Source organism: Callorhinus ursinus, unplaced genomic scaffold, assembly GCF_003265705.2.
Source record: "Callorhinus ursinus isolate GAN/ISIS: 27379988/994484 unplaced genomic scaffold, GSC_fseal_2.0 scaffold19, whole genome shotgun sequence".
NCBI lineage: Eukaryota > Metazoa > Chordata > Mammalia > Carnivora > Otariidae > Callorhinus > Callorhinus ursinus.
In genome coordinates, this window is record NW_027397081.1 from 7,531,259 (window position 1) to 7,556,749 (window position 25,491).

At 38.6% G+C, this 25,491-nt stretch overlaps 2 protein-coding genes across 6 annotated transcripts in view; both read right to left on the minus strand.

The window, feature by feature from the left end:
* The window catches only part of FDX1 (ferredoxin 1), a 190,135-nt gene that overhangs the window by 70,358 nt on the left and 94,286 nt on the right, over positions 1 to 25,491 (minus strand). The gene's annotated exons all lie outside the window — the stretch shown is intronic.
* Positions 1 to 25,491, minus strand: part of RDX (radixin) — a 97,818-nt gene that overhangs the window by 31,208 nt on the left and 41,119 nt on the right. For all 5 annotated transcript variants that reach the window (XM_073903708.1, XM_073903705.1, XM_073903706.1 and 2 more), the window contains 3 exons: positions 21,300 to 21,430; positions 3,777 to 3,937; positions 2,819 to 2,911 (listed from right to left, as the gene is read on the minus strand). In XM_073903708.1, coding sequence (XP_073759809.1) covers positions 2,819 to 2,911; positions 3,777 to 3,937; positions 21,300 to 21,430 — 385 coding nt within the window. The remainder of the gene's footprint in view (positions 1 to 2,818; positions 2,912 to 3,776; positions 3,938 to 21,299; positions 21,431 to 25,491) is intronic.

Below are 25,491 nucleotides of genomic sequence, written 5' to 3' on the forward strand. Positions count from 1 at the left end.
ACATCACTAATCAACACGGAAATGCAAATCAAAACCACAATGAGCTACCACCTCAAAATGGCTCAAAATGGCTATTATCAAAAAGATAGGAAAAAGCAAGTGTTGTCAAGGATATGGAGAAAAGGGAACCTGTGTGCACTATTATTGAGTATGTAAATTGGTGCAGCCACTATGGAAAACACTACAGAGGTTCTTCAAAAAATTAAAAATAGAACTACCATTATTATCTAGCAATTCCACTTCTAGGTATTTATCCCCCAAAAATGAAAACATAATTTCAAAAGATATATACCATCATGTTCACTGCAGCCTTATTTACAATAGCCAAGATATGAAGTAACCTAAGCATCCATTGATGAATGAATGGGTCAAGAAAGTGTGGTGTACACATACACATGAATATTATTCAGCTATAAAAAAGAAAATCTCGCTGTGTCTACATGGATGGAACTTGAGGGCATTATGCAAAGTGAAATAAATCATAGACAAATACCATATGTTTACATGTAAATATAAAAAATTAAACAGAGCTCATGGATACAGACAATAAATTCCTTGTTATCAGAAGTGGGGGGTGGCAGGGAGGGTGGGGAGTGGGCAAATGGGAGAAGGGCTTAAAAAGTACCAACTCCCAGGGCACCTGGATGGCTCAGTCGGTTAAGTGTCTGACTTCGGCTCAAGTCATGATCTCATGGTCCTGGGATCAAGCCCCATGATGTGCTCCGTGCTCAATGGGGAGTCGGCTAGAGATTCTCTACCCTTCCCCCACTCGTGCTTGTTCTCTATGTAAAAAAAAAAAATAAAATCTTAAAAAAAAAAAAAAAAAGGGTACAAACTCCCAGCTGTAAGATAAATAAGTCACGGGGATGTAATGTACAAATAGCATGGAGACTACATTTAATAATACTGCATAGTATATTTGAAAGTTGAAAGCTGCTAAGAGAGTAAATCTTAAAAGTCCTCATGGACAAGAAAAAAATTTTGTCATTATATTTGGTGATGGGTGTTAACTCATTTCACAATATATACAAGTATCAAACAATGAAGTCATTCACCTGAAATTAATGTTATACATCAATTATATCTGAATTTTAAAAATTTTACGAATATAGTCTAATATAGATGAGATGAAAAGTGACTAAAATGGTAGAGTATGTATAGTATGACCTCATTCTGAACACATAAATGTGTATTATACACATATGCGAACAGGAAAAGATTCTAGAAGGATCTGCACTAAGGTGTTAATAAAATAGTGATCCTGGCTTGTAGGAATGTGATTTTTCTTTTGTGTCACTTCCTCATTTCTATAATTCACAGGATTTGCCTATGTGGTGTTATTTTTAAAAGTTTGTGTGTCTCGAAATTCTAATAAAGAAAGTGGTAATGGGTTGACAAGAGTTGTATTGTTTTGAGTTATATATACACACATACACATAATTCTCAATATATCAAAATTGCCCTATGAAGTTTAAACTGCTACAAAGAAAATTTAAGTAAGAGTGAAAGAAAACTGTATTCACATTCATTGCAGGAAAGTCAAATTATCAGAGTTGCATTGAAGAGTTAATGTTTATTTAAAGTTTGAATTAAACTGATTTTTCACTTGTGTACTATTTCAGACAGTAGTGGCTTCATCTACTGAGGAACTTATATTAGAAATCTCAGGATAGAGCGCCTAGGTGGCTCAGTCAGTTAAGTGTCTGCCTTTGGCTCAAGTCATGATCCCCAAGATCCTGGGATCAAGCCCCTTGTCGGGCTCCCTGCTCAGCAGGGAATCAGCTTGTCCCTCTCCCTCTGCCCCTCTTCCCCAGGCTTGTGCTCTCTCTCGCTCACGCTAATAAATAAAATATTAAAAACAAAATCTCAGTATGTATCATCTTCATTGCATCCCTCTAATTTGACTTCTTCATACCCATTATTTGGTTGCCATGCCCTTTTGAGTCTACCACAAGATGTCTCTCAATAATCCCTGGTCCTCTTCATTCTCAGGTAATCCCATTAGACCAATCCAACCTCTACATTGATTGCTAAGTTATTTTTATAAAGCCCTACCTGATCATATTATAATCCTGTTTCAAAACCTTTTTTTTTTTTTAAGATTTTATTTATTTGACAGAGAAACAGCAAGAGAGGAAACACAAGCAGGGGGAGTGGGAGAGGGAGAAGCAGGCTTCCCGCTGAGCAGGGAGCCCAGCCGGATGTGGGGCGCAATCCCAGGACCCTGGGATCATCACCTGAGCCGAAGGCAGACGCTTAACGACTGAGCCACCCAGGCGCCCCCGTTTCAAAATCTTAAAAGCCCAATGTCTACAGATACTCCCTATCATCTTGCAATTTATTTAAAGCCCTTCACAACTTAATTTCCTCTGTAACTTCCCAGCCACATCTCTCAAGACCTGAACCTATGCTCTAAAGATGTGCTTACTTACTGGTCGTTCTTCAAGTCGGCCATGTACTTTCCAACTTTCTATACTCATTCAGTTCCTTCTGTCTGGAATGATGACTTTTTCAGTCTCTAACCACTCTCAAATCTTTTCTACCCCAAAACTGACTTTACTTATTCAAGATCCAACTTAAATTTACAAGGGCTTCCCCAAAACCTGCCTCATTCCCACAGAAATTAATCACCTCCTCTGCACTTAGTATGCATCAACAGATCAGTAATCACCACAATACACACCTACTCATACACAGAGGTATCTCGTCCCTCTAAACTGTGACCGAATCTTCTATTTAGCTCTACAAACTCAGCATAGTGCTAGGTACAAAAACAGATATTCAATAAACGATACTGAGTGGAGAAACGAATGATCACCTTGTGCTGCCACTCAGTAGCTTCCTCCTCCTTTTTCTTCTTGGCTTCTTCTAGAAGTGCAATCTTGGCAGTGAATTCAGCAAGTTCTGCTGCCTAAAATAAAGAATATAATTACCAATACTAAAAAAAATTTTCGGAAATATTCTGTCAACAAAACTTTAATGTACACGTTTAGGCTGTTTTACATGACTCTCTTAGTCTTTCATTTTTAAAAAAGGTAGCATGTAAGATCATAAATATCTTATTTATAGCAGGTCTAATGAACTAGTAAGGAGACAAAATGAAAGCAGTTTTATTATTTTATAGATAAGCAGTTCTTCCTGTTTCAGTAGCAGGAACGTAAAACGTGGAATTCAGGTGCTATTTTTTAACTTTGATCAATAAAGTACCTGCTAATCCTACAAGAGAAAAAAACTGCATTTTATATAATGCTTTATAGTTTAAAAAGTATGCTGTCAAATAATCTAATTGGATTCCCCAACAATCCCATCTGGTGCCTTTATTCCCTTTTTCAAAGGGAAGGATCTGGGGCTCAGAAAGACCCAAGGACACATATCAAGTAAATGTCTGAACCAATATTTAATTCCAGGATCTTTTAAATGTCCTGCCTACTCAGTTATCTGCTAGTCCACTAAACAAACAACCAATAAATTACAGCCTACATTTAAATTAGAAGATCTTGTCAATTTATCTTAAGTAAAACACATTAGTGACTATTGTAAAGTTTAAGTGAATCAGAAATCTTCTGTTAGCAATAGAGTCCACTGATATTTTATTATTTTTAGGTGTTTTTTTTTAAGGCAGAAATAAAATTTTTAGGTTTATTTCCACACTTTGTTATTAGATTACTTGTATCTTTGGTTTGCTTTCCAGAAGATCTAATATAGTTTTACAAGGTTTGCTTCATGCTTTTATCTAAATTTTTCTCCTTCTCTGAGACAGAACTAAGGTTCCTGACCAGTTGTTCCTGATTCTTCATCTGGTCGGCAGCTTGTTTTGCGATAGCAGACTTGGCTTCTTCAGCAGCTCGACGTTCCTTTTCAAGCCTTTCTGCTTCTTCCTTTGCTCGTTTTCGTTCCTGGTCCAGTTCCAGAGCTTTTCGAGTCTGTTCTTCTAGTTCTGTCAAATATATGTACGCCACCCCCAAACAACAGTTAATTCTAATTATTCTCATTATCAAGAGAAGCCAAAATGGTAACAAAGAATCTAATATAAAATTAGCACATCTGCAAATGAACATATACTTTGTTTTTAACTTGGCAAAAGCCTAATAAATATTTTTAAGTACTACACCATTAAAAAACTTGAAGAAATGAAAATTCTTTGTGATTCAACTTACGTCATGAAGCTAGAAATACATCTTTAGTTTTAAAAATATACTATCTCCAAAGTTTTGACCTAAAGAACTTGCCCTGTTTCAACTCTATAAAATACACTTCAAAACTTACATAACGTTTCACTTATTTAAACTAAATATCAGATAAGTAAACCCAAGACATTAAGATTGAAAACAATACTGAGTCAAAACAGGAATTCTGATATGAATTATGAACTAAATTATGAACTAAAACTTTGGAGTTATTGGTATACATCCATTCTTCAGGCATGACGACAAAGTAAATATTTGGAGATAAATGACATCAATTTTAATCTTTAAGTGTACTGATCATAAAGTTATTGTTTTCTTATCCGGTGAGTTGAATGAGAAAGGAAAATATCAGCACAAAGCCAAAAATGTTTAAATAAGCTTAAAAGTACTAATTTTAAACATTATTCTGACAACTCTTGCTTAAAAACAAGATTTTGTGACAGAAGACATAAGAATGTCACCTATTAAGAGAGTATAATGTCCTACAAAGAATGATTCTCCCTTTCTGTATACTCCAGAAGGAGGAAAAACTAAAACTCTTTATGTCATGAGATTTGAAAGCTAACATACACACTTCTATCCACTCTTAATTTTGTTGGTCGTGGTCAAAATTAATTTAGTTAATTGCACTTAAGACTTTTCAGTCTTCGAGAGGGGTAGGAAGAAAAATGACTCTGGTTAAATTTTAAATTCTTGATAAAATAATGTAAAAATTGTACGTGGCTATCTGGCTATAAAGATGGAATGTACGTAACACTGGATGTTGCCATACCTAAACACTGGAATTATTAATTTTAGAAACTGACTTCTAAAAGTGGCACATCAAGCTAACTTATCAAACTCTTCTTAGGATCATTCTTCCCAACTGATTAATTAATATATAAAATAAAGCACACAAAACTCATGGCTGTATCATTCATCTAACAAGCAAACAAATAACAAAAGAAAATAAAAACACTGCTTCTTCTCTCGTAATAAAAATTCCTTCTGTGCTCTTAAATAAAAAAGAAAGGAGAAAGATGGCAGAGGAGTAGGAGACCTAAATTTCACAGGGTCCCAGGAATTCAGCTAATAAGGGATCAAAATATTCTGAACACCTACGAACTCAAGAGGAGTTGAAGAAAAGAATTGGGGCAACACTCTGAACGGAAAAGCGACCACTTTCTGGAAGGTAGCACGTGAGGAGAAGTGAATCCGAGGCGATATTCGGGAGGACAGATGGCAGGGGAGGGGGCCTCCGTCGGCCGCTTCTGGCAAGTGATAGCAGAGCACAAAATCGGAACTTTTAGAAGTCGGCTCCGCGGAGGGACGTCGCTCCAGCGGCTAAGCGGGGGGTGGAACCCTCGCGGGACAGTGTGGTCTCAGGACCCTCGGGGTCACAGAAAGACCGGGGGTGCCTGAGTGCGGCAGAGCTCCCAGGGATCGGAGCGGGGAAGCCGGCTGCAGAGACGGAGCCGAGGCGCGGGCTCCCAGCTCGGGGTGGCCATAAACTGTGATCCGCGGCCCAGTCGGGGCACGGCTCCTCCAGCAGGGACCCCACAAGCGGCAGAGCCGGGGAGACTCCCCTTCCTTCCCGGGGAGGAGCGGCGCGGGAGCGCACCGCAGGGATCTGCTGGGTTTGGAGACTCCACACGGGGTCGGGTGCCAGAGATAGAAACGCTCGGTCACAGGCCGGGTGAGCGCGGAGTGCGGCCGGAGACCGGGGACACGGGAGTGACTGCTTCTCTCTGGGGGCGCACTGAGGAGCGGGGCCCCGAGTTCTCAGCTCCTCCGGGTGCAGATTGGGAGGCCGCCATTTTCACTCTCATCCTCCAAAGCTGTACCGAGAGCTTGCAGGGAACAGAAGCTCCCCAGAGCAAACCCGAGCAGCTTGCTTAGCCCAGACCGACAAGGGCGGGGCAATTCCGCCTCCGGCAAAGACATTTAGGAACCACGGCAACAGGCCCCTCCCCCAGAAGATCAGCACGAACAGCCAGCCAAGACCAAGTTGACCGATCAAGGAGAACAGCAGAACTCCAGCGCTAGGGGAATACTGCACGTAGAATTCATGGCTTTTTCCCCATGATTCAGTCTTTCAAAGTTAATTTTTTAAATTTTTTTTTTGAATTTTTCTTTTTCCCTTTTTCAACCATCTTATCAATCCCTTTTTAAAAATTTTTTTTTCATTTTTACAGTCATATTCTATCTCTTCATAGTAGTTAACCTTATTTTTAGTATACATGTTAAGTTGTTCTCTCTTTAAAACTTGGGGATACAGTTTCTTCTAACAGACCAAAATATACTCTAAAACTCTATAGTGTATGGCTTTGTTCTACTCTCGAGCCTGATCACATTCTTTTTAAATTTCGCTTCTTCTTTTCAACCAACTTATCAATTCCTTTTATAGAATGTTTTATAATTTTCATCTTTACAGACATATTCCATCCCTTCATCATAGTTACCCTTATTTTTGTACATATATAAGCTTTCCTTTCTTTAAAATTTTGGGAGGCAGTTTCTTCTAACAGACCAAAATATGCCCAAAAGCTAGTGTGTGGCACTGATCTATGCACCAGCCTGATCACATTTGATCATATTCTTTTTTTTTTTTTTTTATCTTTTTTCTTTTTTCTTTCTTTCCCTTTCTTTTCCCCCAGTTTCAGGTCTCTTCTGATTTGTTTAGTGTATATTTTTCTGTGGTGGTTGTTACCCTGTTAGCATTTTCTTCTCTCATTCATCTAGTCTCCTCTGGACAAAATGACAAGACAGAAAAATTCACCCCATAAAAAGAACAAGAAGCAGTACCAACTGCCAGGGACTTAATCAGTATGGACATTAGTAAGATGTCAGAAGTAGAGTTCAGAATGACGATTATAAAGATATATTAGAGAAACCCTTTCTGGAGAAATAAAAGAACTAAAATCTAACCAAGTCTAAATCAAAAAGGCTATTAATGAGGTGCAATAAAAAATGGAGGCTCTAACTGCTAGGACAAATGAAGCAAAAGAGAGAATTAGTGATAAAGAAAACCAAATGTTGGAGAATAAAGAAGCTGAGAAAAAGAGAGATAAACTACTGGATCACGAGGGCAGAATTCGAGAGATAAGTGATACCATAAGACGAAACAATATTAGAATAATTGGGATCCCAGAAGAAATAGAGAGAGGGGCAGAAGGTATATTGGAGCAAATTTTAGCAGAGAACTTCCCTAATTTGGGGAAGGAAACAGGCATCAAATTCCAGGAGTCACAGAGATCTCCCCTCAAAATCAATAAAAATAGGCCAACACCCCAACATCTAATAGTAAAATTTACAAGTCTCAGAGACAAAGAGAAAATCCTGAAAGCAGCTCGGGACAAGAGATCTGTAACCTACAATGGTAGAAACGTTAGATTGGCAACAGACCTATCCACAGACACCTGGCAGGCCAGAAAGGACTGGCATGATACCTTCAGAGCACTAAATGAGAAAAATATGCAGCCAAGAATACTATATCCAGCTAGGCTGTCATTGAAAATAAAAGGAAAGGAAAAAAGCTTCCAGGACAAACAAAAACTGAAGGAATTTGCAAACACGAAACCAGCCCTACAAGTAATATTGAAAGGAGTCCTCTAAGTAAAGAGAGAACCTAAAAGTAACATAGACCAGAAAGGAACACAGACAATATACAGTGACAGTCGCCTTACAGGCAATACAATGGCACTAAATTCTTATCTTTCAGTAGTTACCCTGAATGTAAATGGGCTAAATGCCCCAATCAAAAGACACACGCTATCAGACTGCATAAAAAAACAAGACCCATCGATATGCTTTCTGCAAGACACTCATTTTAGACCCAAAGACACCTCCAGATTGAAAGTGAGGGGGTGGAAAACCATTTACCATGCTAATGGACACCAAAAGAAAGCTGGGGTGGCAATCCTCATATCAGACAAATTAGATTTTAAACCAAAGACTGTAATAAGAGATGAGGAAGGACAGTATATCCTACTTAAAGGGTCTACCCAACAAGAAGATCTAACAATTGTAAATATCTATGCCCCTAACATGGGAGCAGCCAATTAATAACAAAAGCAAAGAAACACATTGACAACAATACAATAATAGTAGGGGACTTTAACACCCCCCTCACTGAAATGGACATGTCATCCAAGCAAAAGATCAACAAGAAAATAAAGACTTTATAAATGACACACTGGACCAAATGGACTTCACAGACATATTCAGAACATTCCATCCCAAAGCAACAGAATACACATTCTTCTCTAGTGCCCATGGAACATTCTCCAGATTAGATCACATCCTAGGTCACAAATCAGGTCTCAACCGTACCAAGAGATTGGGATCATTCCCTGCGTATTTTCAGACCACAATACTTTGAAATTAGAACTCAATCACAAGAGGAAAGTCGGAAAGAACTCAAATACATGGAGGCTAAAGAGCATCCTACTAAAGAATGAATGGGTCAACCAGGAAATTAAAGAATTTAAAAAATTCATGGAAACCAATGAAAATGAAAACACAACTGTTCAAAATCTTTGGGATACAGCAAAGGCAGTCCTGAGAGGAAAGTACATAGCAATACAAGTCTTTCTCAAGGAACAAGAAAGGTCTCAAATATATAACCTAACCCTACACCTAAAGAGCTAAAGAAAGAACAAATAAAGCCTAAACCCAGCAGGAGAAGAGAAATAATAAAGATCAGAGCAGAAATCAATGAAATAGAAACCAAAAGAACAGCAGAACAGATCAATGAAACTAGGAGCTGGTTCTCTGAAAGAATTATTAAGATTGATAAATCCCTGCCAGACTTAGCAAAAAGAAAAGAGAAAGGACCCAAATAAATAAAATCATGAATGAAAGAGGAGAGATGACAAGCAACACCAAAGAAATACAAACAATTATAAGAACATATTATGGCAACTATATGTCAACAAATTAGATAATCTGGAAGAAATGGATGCATTCCTAGAGATGTATAAACTACCAAAACTGAACCAGGAAGAAATAGAAAACCTGAACAGACCTATACCCACTAACGAAATTGAAGCAGTCAGCAAAAATCTCCCAACAAAGGCCAGGGCCAGATGGCTTCCCAGGGGAATTCTACCAAACATTTCCACAAAAATTAATACCCATTCTTCTGAAACTGTTCCAAAAAATAGAAATAGAAGGAAAACTTCCAAACTCATTTTATGAGGCCACCATTATCTTGATCCCCAAACCAAAGACCCCATCAAAAAGGAGAATTACAGACCAATATCCCTGATGAACATGGATGCAAAAATTCTCACCAAAATACTAGCCAGTAGGATCCAACAGTACATTAAAAGGATTATTCATCACGACCAAGTGGGATTTATCCCTGGGCTGCAAGGTTGGTTCCACATCCGCAAATCAATCAACGTGATACAATACATTCACAAAAGAAAGAACAAGAACCAGATGATCCTCTCAAAAGATGCAGAAAAAGCATTTGACAAAGTACAGCATCCTTTCTTGATCAAAACTCTTCAGAGTATAGGGATAGAGTACATACCTCAATATCATAAAAGACATCTAAGAAAAACCCACAGCGAGTATCATTCTCAAATGGGGAAAAACTGAGAGCTTTCCCCCCAAGGTCAGGAACACGGCAGGGATGTCCACTCTCACCACTGCTATTCAACATAGTATTAGAAGTCCTAGCCACAGCAATCAGACAACAAAAAGAAATCAAAGGCATCCAAATCGGCAAAGAAGAAGTCAAACTCTCACTCTTTGCAGATGATATGATACTTTATGTGGAAAACCCAAAAGACTCCACCCCAAAACCGCTAGAACTCATCCAGGAATTCAGTCAAGTGGCAGGATATAAAATCAACGCACAGAAATCAGTGGCATTCCTATACACCAACAACAACACAGAAGAGAAATCAAGGAGTCGATCCCATTTACAATTGCACCCAAAACCATAAGATACCTAGGAATAAATCTAACCAAAGAGGCAAAGAATCTGTACTCAGAAAACTATAAAATACTCATGAAAGAAACTGAGGAAGACACAAAGAAGTGGAAAAACGTTCCATGCTCATGGGTTGGAAGAACAAATATTGTGAAGATGTCAATTCTACTTAGAGCAATCTACACATTCAATGCAATCCCTATCAAAATACCATCCACTTTTTTCAAAGAAATGGAACAAATAATCCTAAAATTTGTATGGAACCAGAAGAGACCCCGAATAGCCAGAGGAATGTTGAAAAAGAAAAACAAAGCTGGCGGCATCACAATTCCAGACTTCAAGCTCTATTACAAAGCTGTCATCCTCAAGACAGTATGGTACTGGCACAAAAACAGCCACATAGATCAATGGAACAGAATAGAGAGCCCAGAAATGGACCCTCAACTCTATGGTCAACTCATCTTGGACAAAGCAGGAAAGAATGTCCAATGGAAAAAAGACAGTCTTTTCAACAAACGGTACTGGGAAAATTGGACCATTTCCTTACACCACACACAAAAATAGACTCAAAATGGTTGAAAGACATCAATGTGAGACAGGAGTCTATCAAAATTCTAAAGGAGAACACGGACAGCAACCTCTTTGACCTCAGCCACAGCAACTTCTTCCTAGAAACATTGCCAAAGGCAAGGAAAGCAAGGGCAAAAATGAACTGTTGGGATTTCATCAAGATAAAAAGCTTTTACACAACAAAAGAAACAGTCAACAAAACCAAAAGACAACCGACAGACTGGGAGATGATATTTGCAAATGACATATCAGATAAAGGGCTAGTATCCAAAATCTATAAAGAACTTCTTAAACTCAACACCCAAAGAACAAATGATCCAATCAAGAAATGGGCAGAAGACATGAACAGACATTTTTCCAAAGAAAACATCCAAATGGCCAACAGACACATGAAAAAGTGCTCAACATCGCTCAGCATCAATGATATCCAAATCCAAACCTCAATGAGATACCATCTCACACAAGTCAGAATGGCTAAAATTAACAAGTCAGGAAACAACAGATGTTGGTGGGGATGCGGAGAAAGGGGAACCCTCCCACCCTGTTGGTGGGAATGCAAGCTGGTGCAACCACTCTGGAAAACGGTATGGAGGTTCCTCAAACAGTTGAAAATAGAGCTACCATACGACCCAGCAATTGCACTACTGGGTATTTACCCCAAAGATACAAATGTAGGGATCCGAAGGGGTATGTGCACCCCGATGTTTATAGCAGCAATATCCACAATAGCCAAACTATGGAAAGAGCCAAGATGTCCCCTGACAGATGAATGGATAAAGAAGATGTGGGGGGGGGTGTACGTGTACACACACACACACACACACACACACACACACACACACACACGGAATATTATGCAGCCATCAAAAAAAAAAAAAAAACACGAAATCTTGCCACTTGCAATGACGTGGATGTAACTGGAGGGTATTATGCTGAGTGAAATAAGTCAATCTGAGAAAGACATGAATCATATGATCTCAATGATATGGAGAATTCTTAATCTCAGAAAACAAACTGAGGGTTGCTGGAGTGGTGGGGGTTGGGAGGGATGGGGTGGCTGGGTGATAGACATTGGGGAGGGTATGTGCTATGGCAAGTGCTGTGAACTGTGTAAGACTGTTGAATCATAGGCCTGTACCTCTGAAACAAATAATACAGTATATGTTGAAAAAAAAAAAAGAAGAGCATAGTAGGAAGGGAAAAATGAAGGGGGGTGGAAATCGGAGGGGGAGAGAAACCATGACAGACTATGAACTCTGAGAAACAAACTGAGGGTTCTAGAGGGGAGGGGGGGTGGGGGCATGGGTTAGCCTGGTAATGGGTATTAAAGAGGGCTCGTATTGAATGGAGCACTGAGTGTTATACACAAACAATGAATCATGGAACACTACAAAAAAGAAAGAAAGAAAGAAAAAGGTTTCAGTTTTAAAGTTAAATTTTCAATTAAATATTCCCCAATATTCGTTATTTTCTATCTACTTTTTTGCAATAAATATCATTTTGAAGAATGTAGACAAGGCAATGGCTCTCTTGTGATCTATTAAGAATTATACAAAAGTATAAATTATTTTAAATGTTGAAAAGAAAATGAAAACTTCAAACCTATTCTAGTCTCTTCCAGAAAGGAAGGTTTTGAAATGACTTCTTTCTCTCCTCCCCAGTTAAAGGAGTTAGAACAGAGACTGGAAAACTATGGCCCACTAAGCCAGTATCTTATTTTTATAAATAAAGTTTCACTGGAACTCGTACCCTCATTCAGTTCAATACCCTCATGTGTTTATGTACAGTACATGACTGCTTTCATTCTGCAACAGCAGAGCTGATAATTGCACCAGCGGCCGTGTGGCCTGCAACACCTGAAGTATTATTACCTGGCCCTGTACAGAAAAGTTTACAAATCCCTGTATTAGAGTATTTCTATGAGGGGCGCCTGGGTGGCTCAGTCGGTTCATCGTCTGCCTTCGGCTCAGGTCATGATCCCAGGGTCCTGGGATCAAGTCCCCCATCAGGCTCCTTTCTCAGCACGGATCCTGCTTCTCCCTCTGCCTGCTGCTTCCCCAGCTATGCTTTCTTTCTCTCTCTCTGACAAATCAATCAAAAAAAAAAAAAAAAAACCCCAAAACAATAAAACCTAGTTATATATATATAAAAAAAAAAGAGCATTTCTATGAAACAAAGAAGTCTCCAAGACCTTGGATCCCATTAGAACACCTGTAGGGAAGGATTAGGATGAGGTAAGAAAGATAAAGAATATCAGTATTTTGCCTCTCTGGTCCAGAAAGATCTAGGACCATCCCAGAAGAAGAAGAAAGAGAGAGGGGGGCAGAAGGTACACTGGAGCAAATTATACCAGAGAACTTCCCTAATGTGGGGAAGGAAACAGGCAACAAAATCCAGGAGGCACAGAGAACCCCTGGCACATGGTAAGAGGGTACCAAGGAATATGGCTTCTTTTAGAAGATCACCTCTTTCAGGACGTAGATTAAAGGTTACAAGAATAAGCTGCTTCTCTCATTAACAGTACTGCATTGATGTAGATGGTTATGGTGTTTATAACAAGGAAGTTAAGCTCAAGCTAATAAAATTTGGGAAAGCCTCTCTTTCTCAATCAGGCTTGAACATAAATTTGATTTCTGACCGGTCTAAGACTTTGCAAGCCAGATGATCTCTTATGTTACCCTGAGGGCAAAGCTTAGAAACTATATAACTGCAAAAGAATTAGTAAAAAATACATAAATGAACTAAATATCCCAAAAGGATTATAGAGTTTTCTTCCTTTTCCCAGTCTAAGGTAATAGTTTACTAAGTATCACATTTTTTCCCTAGGTAAAGAATACTGTCATTAAAAAAAGCAAGGAAGTTCCACCGTCATTCATCCTTAGAATTCGGGGCGCCTGGGTGGCTCAGTCATTAAGCATCTGCCTTTGGCTCAGGTCATAATCCCAGGGTCCTGGGATCGAGTCCCACATGGGGCTCCCTGCTCTGCAGGAAGCCCGCTTCTCCCTCTCCCTCTCCCACTGCCCCCTGCTTGTGTTCCTGCTCTCACTAACTCTGTCCAATAAATAAAGTCTTTAAAAAAAAATTCTTAGAATTCATAGAATTAAGAATGTGATTACCAATTACTCACTAAAAATGCAATTTTAAAATATCTGTCCTACATCCAAGCAATGGAGTGTTACGCCACCATACAAAAAAAATTAAGGAAGATCTCTTTGAGTGTATACGTAGGACATTCAAGAGTGTATTAACTGAAAATAGCAGGGTGCAGGATACGTGCAGTATACTACATTTTATGTAAGGAAGAAGAGGAAACAAGAATATAGTTTTGTGTGTGTATTGTGTATTTGCTTACTTGTATTAAAAAAAAAAAAAAAAAGAGGTATTTAGTATTCCCAGCAGAGTGGAACAGAAGCGGAGCAGAATCCAGCAGCCCAAGGCCTGCAGTACTGAGCCAGGCTGAGAAGACACAGATTTCGATTTGGGGGCTAGCAAGGCATCCAAGGCTTGAGAGGCCAAGATCCTTAAAAGGAGTAAATTGAAGAGTAAGCTCTAAAATCTGCATGCTATTTCCCCTCAAGATGTTTGCCGGCTCCTAAAATATACACATATGGGGTGGGAAAGAGGTGAGCAGAAAGATCAACACTCTCTTGCAGCCAGGAGTCAAAGGCTGGCATTCAGGGCCCTCTAAGACAGAAGAGCACTAGTAAATAAGCAGTCCTTCAGAAGATACCCCCCCCAAGGGTCTACGGAGTAGCAGGGAGGGAAAAACCAGAAAGAGAACAACCTTAACAAAGCCTGAAACCCTGCTCAACTCCACCAGTGATGTGCACATATTCTGCCTGTCAAAAGAAAATTAAATCCTCTCTCAAGTTAAGTAACATCATCCCAGGTGTCCCTAATGTTTCAAACTCAATGTTGGGCAAGGAACCAAAATTACCAGGCATACGGGAAGATGGGACCAAATGACCCCTTCCAACACCCCTAAAGCCCCCCAAAACAAAGACTACTGTATGGGCCCAAAGACTATCCAGATATTGCAGTTAGCAAACGTGTTAACATAACTATGATAGATACTGCTTATCTAGGAAAGCTGAAGAAAAAGCAAAGAGTGAGGAAAGATGCAAAGTCCAGAGGAACACAATAATGCAGAAGCAGATCTTCAGGTATCTTACAAACCCTCTGCAGAGATGTCAAGGGCAAGAGTCCCCTATATAATCACGGAAGTTCAAGTTACCGATATTTTCCTTATGGTTATGCGATCTTCTAGAACTTCATTCTCCCTTCAACTTTTAGGTCCACAATCCATAGCCCCCCATAAACAAACATAAAATTCGGGAAGCCTTTGACAGGGACACAGATTACTAATTTTATTTTAGCCAAACACTGAGCGAGTAGAACCATGTATTCAAGCACCATCCCCCCAAAAGAGAAAATATTTATAACCACCAAACAACCAGTAAAACTGCAAATGTGTAAACGTGAGGGAAAGAAATTCTGAAAAGGCTACACTTATAGGGGCCGGGGGCGGGGAAGGGGAGCCCAACAGAAAAGCTAGAAATAAATGCCAACTTGGAAGATCAGTCAGAGTTATGGAGCTTGTCACCACATTTGGTCACTGTTAACACACCCTCAACCCACAGAAGTGTGCAGCGAAGACATCCCAAGAGCTAATAAGCTTCCTCTCTTGGACTATCCATCTCCAGAACTTCCTTTCCAGAAGAGGATTGTGAATAGAAGATGGGAGGAAAGGAAAAGTACAGGTAATAATGGCAAAAAGAAAGAGAAACCACCAACCCAGGAATGATCCAGGAGGTGCATCACCTCGCAATACCACAGGAGAGAGTTTGTGCTGTGAAATATGCACAGAACATCCAGACTGTTGACTCCCACTGCGAGGGACAGTCTTGACAGATAATAAACTCTTCTGGAGCTGTGGTTTGTCCTGTTATAAGAGCTGTGGCTCCCTATAACAACTTTTTCAAGTAATTATTTTCCTTTTCTCAACTTCAGAATAATTTATAAAAGTATGCAATGTGTGACCATTAACAATTAATGTCATAAAAGATAATGTCTAGAAGCCTAAGAGCTTACCCTTATCTTTAAAACATGCTTCCTACTGTATATGACATGTACTTTCTTGTATGCCTATTACTCACTTATGAAACACGTCAGCTTCAATTCTAGATAAAACTGGTAACTGAACAGCGTGGCACTGACAATAAAATCGACAAATAGGTGAGTGGAACAGAATAGTCCAGAAGCAGACCTACATACATACCATCTTCTGGATTTGTGACAAAGGTGATGGCTGTAGTTCAATGGGGAAAGGATAGTCCTTGTAATAAATAAATGGGTCTGGGTCAACTGAAAATATATATGGGAAGAAATAACACGGACTCCTACAAAAATCATTTACATATGGATTACAGACCTAAAGTGAAAGGTAAAGCAGTATCTAGAAGGTAGTAAAAAATAATACATTCACAACCATAAGGGAAAGAGTGATAAGTGGAACTTAAAGAACTTCTCTTCATTAAAAGAAACTTATATTGAGAGAGAAAAAAGGTAAACCATGGAGAGATTTTCTTTTAACAATACAGATTAAGAAAAAAAAAGAAAATCCAATTTTTTTAAATAGGCAAAAGGCATGAAAAGGCACTTTACAGATGCTATAAGCATTTGCAAAAGTGCTTAAATCAAATCATCAGTCATCAAGCAAATGCACTGTACTAACTGTGCTCGCCAGAATGGCTAAACAAACAAAGAACACAAGAGGAAACCCTGACAATAAAACAAGTCATCAAAGTGATGTAGGTACAGAGCAAATCAGCTTTCACTACTGGAATGAGCACTGATACAACAACTTTGGAAAAACAGTGGTAGTATCTACTAAACTGTAGCAGTGATCCAGCAATTCCACTCCTGGGTGCAGATACCTCCCCAAAATTAATACCTTAGTGCTATGTTTAAGAATGCTCACAGCAGGGGCGCCTGGGTGGCTCAGTTGGTTAAGAGACGGCCTTTGGCTCAGGTCATGATCCTGGAGTCCCTGGATCAAGTCCCGCATCGGGCTCCCTGTTCAGCGAGGAGCCTGCTTCTCCCTCTAACCCTCCCCCCTCTCATGTACTCTCTCGCGCTCTCTCAAATAAATAAATAAATCTTTAACAAAAAAAAAAGAATGCTCACAGCAGCCTTAGTTTATAATAGCCAGAACCAGAACTATCACAAATGTCTATCATTAGTGGTATCTACATGCAACAGAATAAGTATTATAAAACCACGTAAAAGAACAAACTACAGCTCCAGGTATAAGTTTTGAACAAAAAGAAGCCAAACAGAAGAGTACATGAATTCATTTACATGTAGTTCAAAAACAAGCAAGACTGTTCTTGGCACGACACCAAAAGCACAAGCAAAAAAGTCAATGGATTCCAGGGCCACCTGGGTGGTGCAGTCAGTTAAGCCTCTGACTCTTGGTTTCAGCTCAGGTTGTGATCTTAGGGTCATGAGATCAGGCCCCACGTCGGGATCTGTGCTAAGTGTGGAGTCTGCTTAAGATTCTCTCCCCCTTTCCCCTTCGCCCCTGTGCTCATACTCTTTCTCCCCCCAAGTGAATAAATCTTTAAAATAAAAAAACTGGACTTCATCCAAATTTAAACCACTGGGCTTCAAAGAACATCACCATCAAAGTGAACATAACCCACAGAATGGGAGAAAATATTTGCAAATCATAGGTCTGGTATGTCCTAAGACATGTGTACCGAGATATAGAAAAAACTCTTAACACCTCAACAACAAAAAGACAACACAGTTGAAAAATGGGAAGAAAAAAATGTAAAAATACATTTTTCCAAAGAAGATACATAAATGGTCAATAAACATATGGAAAGATGTTCAACATCATTAGCCATTTGGAAAATGCAAATCAAAACCACAGTAGCACTTCACAACCACCAGGATGACCATAATCCAAAAGACTAACATTAGCAAGTGCTGGTGAGGATATGGATCATACAAATCATACACTGATAGTGGGAATGTAAAATGGTACAGTCGTTTTAGACACCAGTTTGTCAAAAAGTTAAATATAAAATTACCATTTGACCCAGTTATCTACTCCCAGGTTTATACTCAAAAGAAATGAAAACACAATAACCAGTACACAAACGTTTGTAGCAACATATTCACAATAGCCAAATGGTGGAAACAACCCAAATGTTCACCAACTAATGAATAAAACATAGTAATGTCCATAGAATGGAATATTATTCAGCCATAAAAATGAATGAGTGCCTGATACAAGCTACAACATGGATGAACCTCAAACACATTATGCTCCATGAAAGACAGTTACCAAAGACCACAGTCTGCATGATTCCACTCATATGAAATGACTAGAACATGTAGTCTACAGAGCTAGAAAGTGGATTAGTAGGTGCCTAGGACTAGGGGAGAGAGGACTCGGAAAATAGAGAGAGTGATTCCTAATGGGTATGGGATTTCTTTCTGGGGTGATGTTAACTGTTCTAAAACTGTGGCGGTCAGTGGCACAACTCTGAATATACTAAAAACCATTAAAATGTACACTTTAAATCATTAACTGTGTGGTATTGTGACTCATACCTTAACAGAGCTATTAAAAATAAGACTAAACTCTACAAGGAGGGCGCCTAGGTGGCTCAGTTGGTTAAACATCTGCTGCTTTCGGTTCAGGTCATGATCCTGGGATCATGTCCCGGATCCCCGGACCGCGCTCCCTGCTCAGCAGGGAGTCTGCTTCTCCCTCTGCTCCTCCCCCTGCTTGTGCACACACATGCGTGTGTGCTCTCACAAAAATAAATAAATCTTTAAAAAATAATAATAAATAAATAAACTCTATGATAATATACATCAGAATAAGCCACATTTGGGGTGAAAAAATGGGAAGGGATACAAGGGAGGGTTCCCTGAGTGCAGGTAAAGTTCTGGACCTTGTTCTGGGTAGTCACAGGAATAAATTCACTTGGTAAAAAATTCATTAAGCCTGATACCTAAGAGGTATGCACATTACTATCGGTATGCTATACTTCAAATAAATTTTTTTTAAAACTTTCCAAAAAATCTCGGAAAATTAAATTAGGGATTATTTACTTCCATTCTAGAAATTAGGAACCTAAGGAAATTGAGAGGTTAAAATGACTTGCTAAAGGTCAGATTCTAAATTAATGACAGAATTAAAGCTTGACTCCTATTGTTTAATTCCTATTTATAAACAATGTATACATAAAATGGACAAGCCCCCCCCAGTCCCAACAAGAGCTTTCATCACACTATCACGCTTACTTCCCCCCAAGCACTTAAAACATAAAATAATCTTGATTATCTGTTAATTTATTACTCTGTTTTTCCTCAATAAAATGTAAGCTACATGAGAGCAGGAACCTTAGCTGTTCAGTACCATATCCCCAATACCTACAACAGTGCCTCGTACACACTAGGTACTTAATAAGTATACAGAATGAATGACATCACTATACTTCAACTCCTCCTTGTGGTTTGTCTTTTCAAGGTGGGATTTCACTTTGATATTTGGCAGGATATTAAGTGTTGTGCAAGTCTGACTCTGTTATATCTCAAATATACCTTCAGAAATGGTTTAAAAATGATAAAAATAAGTGTGAATTATGGAAATGGAAATGGTAGAATAGTTCTATTTAATGATTTAACTCATTTCAAATAATAATGACTTCAAAAAAATTTTTAATGAAGTATAGAAAAGTTTCTTCTCAAACAAAAACTTACAGGTTTATCTACTAAATATTATGACTTAGATGTGACCAGAGTTACTGCATTTGAGAGAGAATTTAGCATAAATTACAAGACAATCATGCAGATTTTAGGACAGCCTGGGAAAGTTTTATTATTAGGGGGGAAAAAAAAAACCCCAAGAAACAAATTAGATGACCTCTGCCATAAGAGAGTTGACCGATTTGAAACTGTCTTCAGAGGGACACTCTACATTCTTTCTTATGTTCTATCTTCCTTATATTCATTAGTGCTTTCTTGAGTAGTTTTCTGTGTGTAAATCATTAATATTTTTATTATACATCCTAAATAAACAAAATTGAAAGGTTTAATAAGTCGCTATTCTAAAATAGTAAATAGTAAATTAAAAAGCTCTAGCTCTTTCATAAATTTCTTTAAACTTTTTTAAAAAAACACACATTCCATTTTTTTACAGCATTCTTCCTCTAAAAGTTTTGCTTATTGTATTCACATGGCACTTAGTACACATTACCTCACTTTATATTTTTATGAATGCATCTTGTTTCTGCCAACCACACAGACTTCCCTCCCATGCATGCTATTTATTTGTATTCCTAAAATGCAGCACAAAGTAGGCACTTCATAAAGGTCTACTTTAATTAATGAAAAAGGCACCTGGAGTAGTAGCAACAGTATGAAGTTGGAATTCAGAAAATAAGTTCTGCCCTTGTGTTATGGTCTGCGAGCAAGTCTGTTTAATACCTCTGACCACTAAACTAAATAGTTTTCTAGGTCTTTTCTAGCTTTGAAAAGTGAGGCTTCTACTGAGTCAGAATAAAACATAGGTTTTTTTTTTTTTTTCTATTTCTTCTCTTAGAAATATTATTTCCAATCCTCTTGAAATTAGAATGATCAACCAGTTTGCAGATTTATAGCAATCTCTGTGACTTCCTCTTTTAGGTACCCATTTGCAAATTATTCTCCCCACTGCTCAAGAGCATCTCCCCACCATGGCAGCCAGATGTAAGGAATGAAAATAACCCTTCAATAAGGTTATTATTTAATAAACTTTAAGGTTATTATTCTACTTAGAATAATAAAACTAATGGCTGCTTCTACTAGTTGTCAGGAAAGGAGGTATTAATTCTAATTTTACGAACAGTATTTCATATTACATCCCCCACCAACTTCTGCTTAGGAAGGAAAAAAACATCTTATTTTGCTCAATTCCTTTTTTCTTCTGTTCTTCCTACTCTTTGTTGTTTGAAAGTAGCATATCCTAGAGTTATTTACTATAAACCACTCTCAAAATCCAACATACCCTTTCTATACACCACAGCATTTTGGTTACATTCTGCATGGGAAGTAGGTTCTTACGAAGGTGGTACCAAAAACCAACCCACTTCTATGTGTTGTGTATTTTTTTTAATATACTAAAATAAAGTTTAGAGATTGAGTTCCAGAAGAGTTTATTATAGTCAGAACAGCTTAAAATGCCCTTAAAGTATTCAGATGCCTTTAAGTACTTAAATATCCAAAAAGCATCAAACAGAACGGCTTTTGTTTAAATGCTAGCAAGTACTGAAAATGTGTATTTATGGAACCTGACGTAAGAGGAATAAAGCAGTATTTATATTCATTTCCGACCACAAGTAAGGCTACACATGAAAACACCTGCGTTTAAGCAAATGAAAGAGAAGCTAGCACGAGTGTTGCGTGTGCCTCAGTTAAACAGGTCTGTGATGTGATTCTATGACGCATTACTGTGACAATTAAGTGCAATTATTCTAGAAGACAAACGAGACCTAGCAGCACTGAGGAACCATCAGGCCAAGAGGGACAACGGTGAGCGCCTTGTCAAAGGAAACCGCTACCTCTCTGGGCTTTCGCCGTCTGCTCTTCGATTTGCCGCAGCCGCTCCATCAGCTCCCCCTTTTCCCGCTCTATCCTTTCCTTCTCCTTTTCTGCCATCTCCCGCTTCTTCTTTTCATTCTCTAGTTGTGCCCTGAAGAGGAATTAGAACTGCTGTTACAAATGAATACATGCAAGTATCTACGTGAAATCCACATACCGTGAGTCCACTAAGAATAAACTAAGTATAAATCTTTTAAGAATCTTCATTATATTCAGCTGGGCTTCAAAAAAAAAAAAACAAAACCCCATCCAGTTAAAAATATAGGACTGCCCTGTTATATGCACATACACTGAAATACAATGCATCTCTTTTTGTGAGGTCATGGAAAATGTAGTCCAGGATTATTTCAAAAGTTAAAAGGGGCGCTTGGGTGGATCAACCGGTTAAGCATCTGCCTTCGGCTCAGGTCATGATCTCGTGGTCCTGGGATGGAGCCCCGCTTTGGGCTCCCTGCTCAGAGGGGAGACTGCTTACCCTCTCCTTCTGCCCCTCTCCCAAGTCGTGCTCTCTCTCCCTCTCTCTCTCAAAATAAATAAAACCTTAAAAAAAAAAGGTATTAAAAACTTAAGACATTTTGGAAAGATTTTCAAGGGACAAATTTACAAAACAGCTAGGAAAATAAAACTGTCAAATACATCCCTTGTGTGCAAAGCATGTTTTTTATGCGGATTGAATGCAGGAAAAAATTAGGAGATTTATCACTTGCATACTCGATGAATTCTGACAATAAATTACAGGCCAGCACAAAAGCAGTTAACTGCACAGTTCCCGTTGAGCGAAATTAAGAAAGGCTTGAAAGGGAGCACACAAGGTTATTTTACTTTAGATAGTTTAAGTAAGATAAACTGGGAGGGCAACAATTTTCAATCACCAATGTGAATTAACACACTTTTTTTTATTTTTAAAGATTTTATTTATTTATTTGACAGAGAGAGAGATAGCGAGAGCAGGAACACAAGCAGGGGGAGTGGGAGAGGGAGAGCAGGCTTCCTGCTGACCAGAGAGACCGATGCGGGACTCAATCCCAGCACCCTGGGATCATGGCCTGAGCCAAACGCAGATGCTTAATGGTTGAGCCACCCAGGTGCCCAAATTAACACATTTTTAATTCCTAAGGTAGTACCAATTTAATCTAATATACAAATGGCAAATCAGTTTTATCTCCTTTGACAACGCCATTAGAACGACAGTAGGTGTCGAATGCTGCTTAAGACAGATCATCCTGAGACCACCTCCCTCACTCAGCTGCACCTGCCAGAGGCCTAATGAAACTGCTTCTTTTAAATATAGCCAGAACTCTCATCACACAACTACCAAGAGCCTACCATGGGTCAGACTCTATGCTGAAGGCCAGAAATATAAACGAATAAGAACTAGATGAAGCACTACTAGATAATATTGTCTGTTTCATAAATTTAATCAATAGTCAATATTCCCACTATTTTAATGGGAATAATTTTCTCTTTCTTTAGTTTTAAAAAATCAATTATGATTTCATGTCTGATACTTATCTGAATACATGTAAATACTCCCAAAAATTGCCATCTGAATTTCAGGTATAAAACCATGTACTATGAGCATAAATAGCATATTAATAAATTCAATTCTCTGGACTAACATGCAGAAAATATTTCAGAATACCTTACTTTTTAAAAAATATCAGATGAAGCCAATTATATTTTTCTTCAGTGAAAATTAAAAGCTAACTTATATTCAGCTTCTATTCAGACTATGCATTAAAATAATACTAAGAATTATTATACTAGGTACTATTTATTAAACACCAGGTACTCTGCTGAACGTTTGTATACCACTATCATTATTTCTCACAAAAATCTTTGCATCCCTGAAGCTGGGTCCCAGTGATACAGGCAAGCCAGCCATGACCCATCTCATAGCTAAGCTACAACTGGTACGTGGGTATCTGACTCTAAATTGTCTCCATTTTTAAACTTGGTAACAATTCTAGTTATATAGAACATGTTCAGGAATTACAGAATGAGTTATCATTCAACCTGGATGTAAATAACTTAGAACACAGACTATAGAGACCAACAACCCATGGAATACAATGTCGTTTTCATTGCCGAAAACCCAGTTATGGGAGTTAAGGGGAGAGAGTATGACCACATCTACCAAGGTACTGTAGGGAAAGAGGTCCCTTGCTGCCCCTTCCCAGCTACTGTTCTTGCCTAAGAGCTTCCAGCAGCACAGGCAGCACACCTCTGGGCATTCCCCCAAGTATCTTTGCTGGCTACTTTGCCAATGGCCTTGACCAAAACTGTTTCCACATATACAGTTGTCATTTTTCTCTTTCTGACCTGTAAAGCAGGAATAAATGAAGACTTGGCATGCCATTTCTGAAAGACCTGCCAAATCCCTATGTGGTTAGATTAATACAAAACATCCTGTAGGCATTCAAATGAATTAGTTACTAAATTCCTACAGTGTACAGTCAATAAATGTTTGCTAATGAAACACCGTAAAATTTATCCAAGACAGAAACCATGGGATGGTTACTGTGCAAAGCAAAGAAACTTAAAGTCTTCCACTTTCATCTAGGCTTCAGAGTAACTCAAATACAGTACCATCACCAAATGATACTTTTTTTTTTTAAAGATTTTATTTATTTATTTGAGAGAGAGAATGAGATAGAGAGAGCATGAGAGGGGGGAGGGTCCGAGGGAGAAGCAGACTCACTGCTGAGCAGGGAGCCCGATGCGGGACTCTATCCCGGGACTCCAGGATCATGACCTGAGCCGAAGGCAGTTGCCCAACCAACTGAGCCACCCAGGCGCCCGCACCAAATGATACTTCTTAATCATACTACATATACTAGAAGCCATACAGCACTCTCCTCTATGTGTGAGAAATAAAGGACAAATGGACAAATGTATTTAAGAATGTAAATAATATGTCAAAACTATAGATAAGCAGAACAGTTAGGGGACATTTTATGGAATGATGAGTATGAGATACGATTTTTTAAACTCATGACGGGAGATCTTAGAGATGGGCCAGGAGAGGAAAGGAAGAGAGAAAGAGAGGGTGAGGGTAAGGGTGAGAGTGCATGAAAAGAAGGAAAAAAACTGTCTTTGAGAGAGACAGATGGAAAAGCTACAAAGAGTATGAATCTACAGAAAGTAAAGCACAGTAAAGAGCTACTTAGAAAGGCACGTAAGACTAGACAGAACCCCAACGTGATCCTGAGCCACAGGGGAACCCCGCCAATCCAACTTAGTGTCTTTAATTGGTCAGGAATTACTGGAAAGTCTCAAACCTATATACAAAATGTCTGGTGATGCAGTAAACTTCTCTAAGGCACAGCCTCTACGGCAGACAACCTGAGGAAAGCTATGTAAATTACATAGAACATTTAAGAAAAAGCAACAACAAAAACACCACATCACTAAACACAAACACTCTGTGGTAAGTAAAATTTTATCTAGCAGAGGATCTATTTAATTCTTAGATTCACATCATGTTATTTCTAGTACATTTGCAATATTTAAGTTTATATATGTTTAGAGCTCCTCAGTTTTGTTTTCTTTACGGCCTACTCTATTTCTTAGATGACTATGTTATTCTACACTACAAAGATTTCCTCAATAGAAGTTAACTTTAGGTTGGTCTCTAAATTTTTTCAAATAAAATATTAAGTCCCAATCAATCTAGAATCAAATTTGGGGATTATGCTACTGGACCCAGTAATTTCATTCACTATCACTTTCATTTACTATCTTTCCATTTCAAAAACTCTCTAATATATATTTAATAGTATCTTTTTTCAAAAGTCTAAGTGAATCACAGTTTAAAAAAAACAACAAATCAGTGTCACTGGCAGGGATGCTGGTGTTGCTCTGTACAGTGGCTTTTCACTTGAGTTCTCCAGTGTCACTGACACTGTTTGAAAGCAAAATATTCAGCGGGGTGCCTGGGTGGCTCAGTCAGTTGAGCGTCCAACTCTTGATTTCAGCTCAGGTCATGATTGTGAGATCAAGCCCCACATCAGGCTCCACGCTTATGCTTGTTCCTCTCCCTCCCCTGCTTGTGCGTGTGCACGCTCTCTCTCAAATAAACAAATAAAATCTTTAAAAAAAAATAAAAATAAAGCAAAATTTTTATTCAAGCAATTCTTACCTTGAAAAATT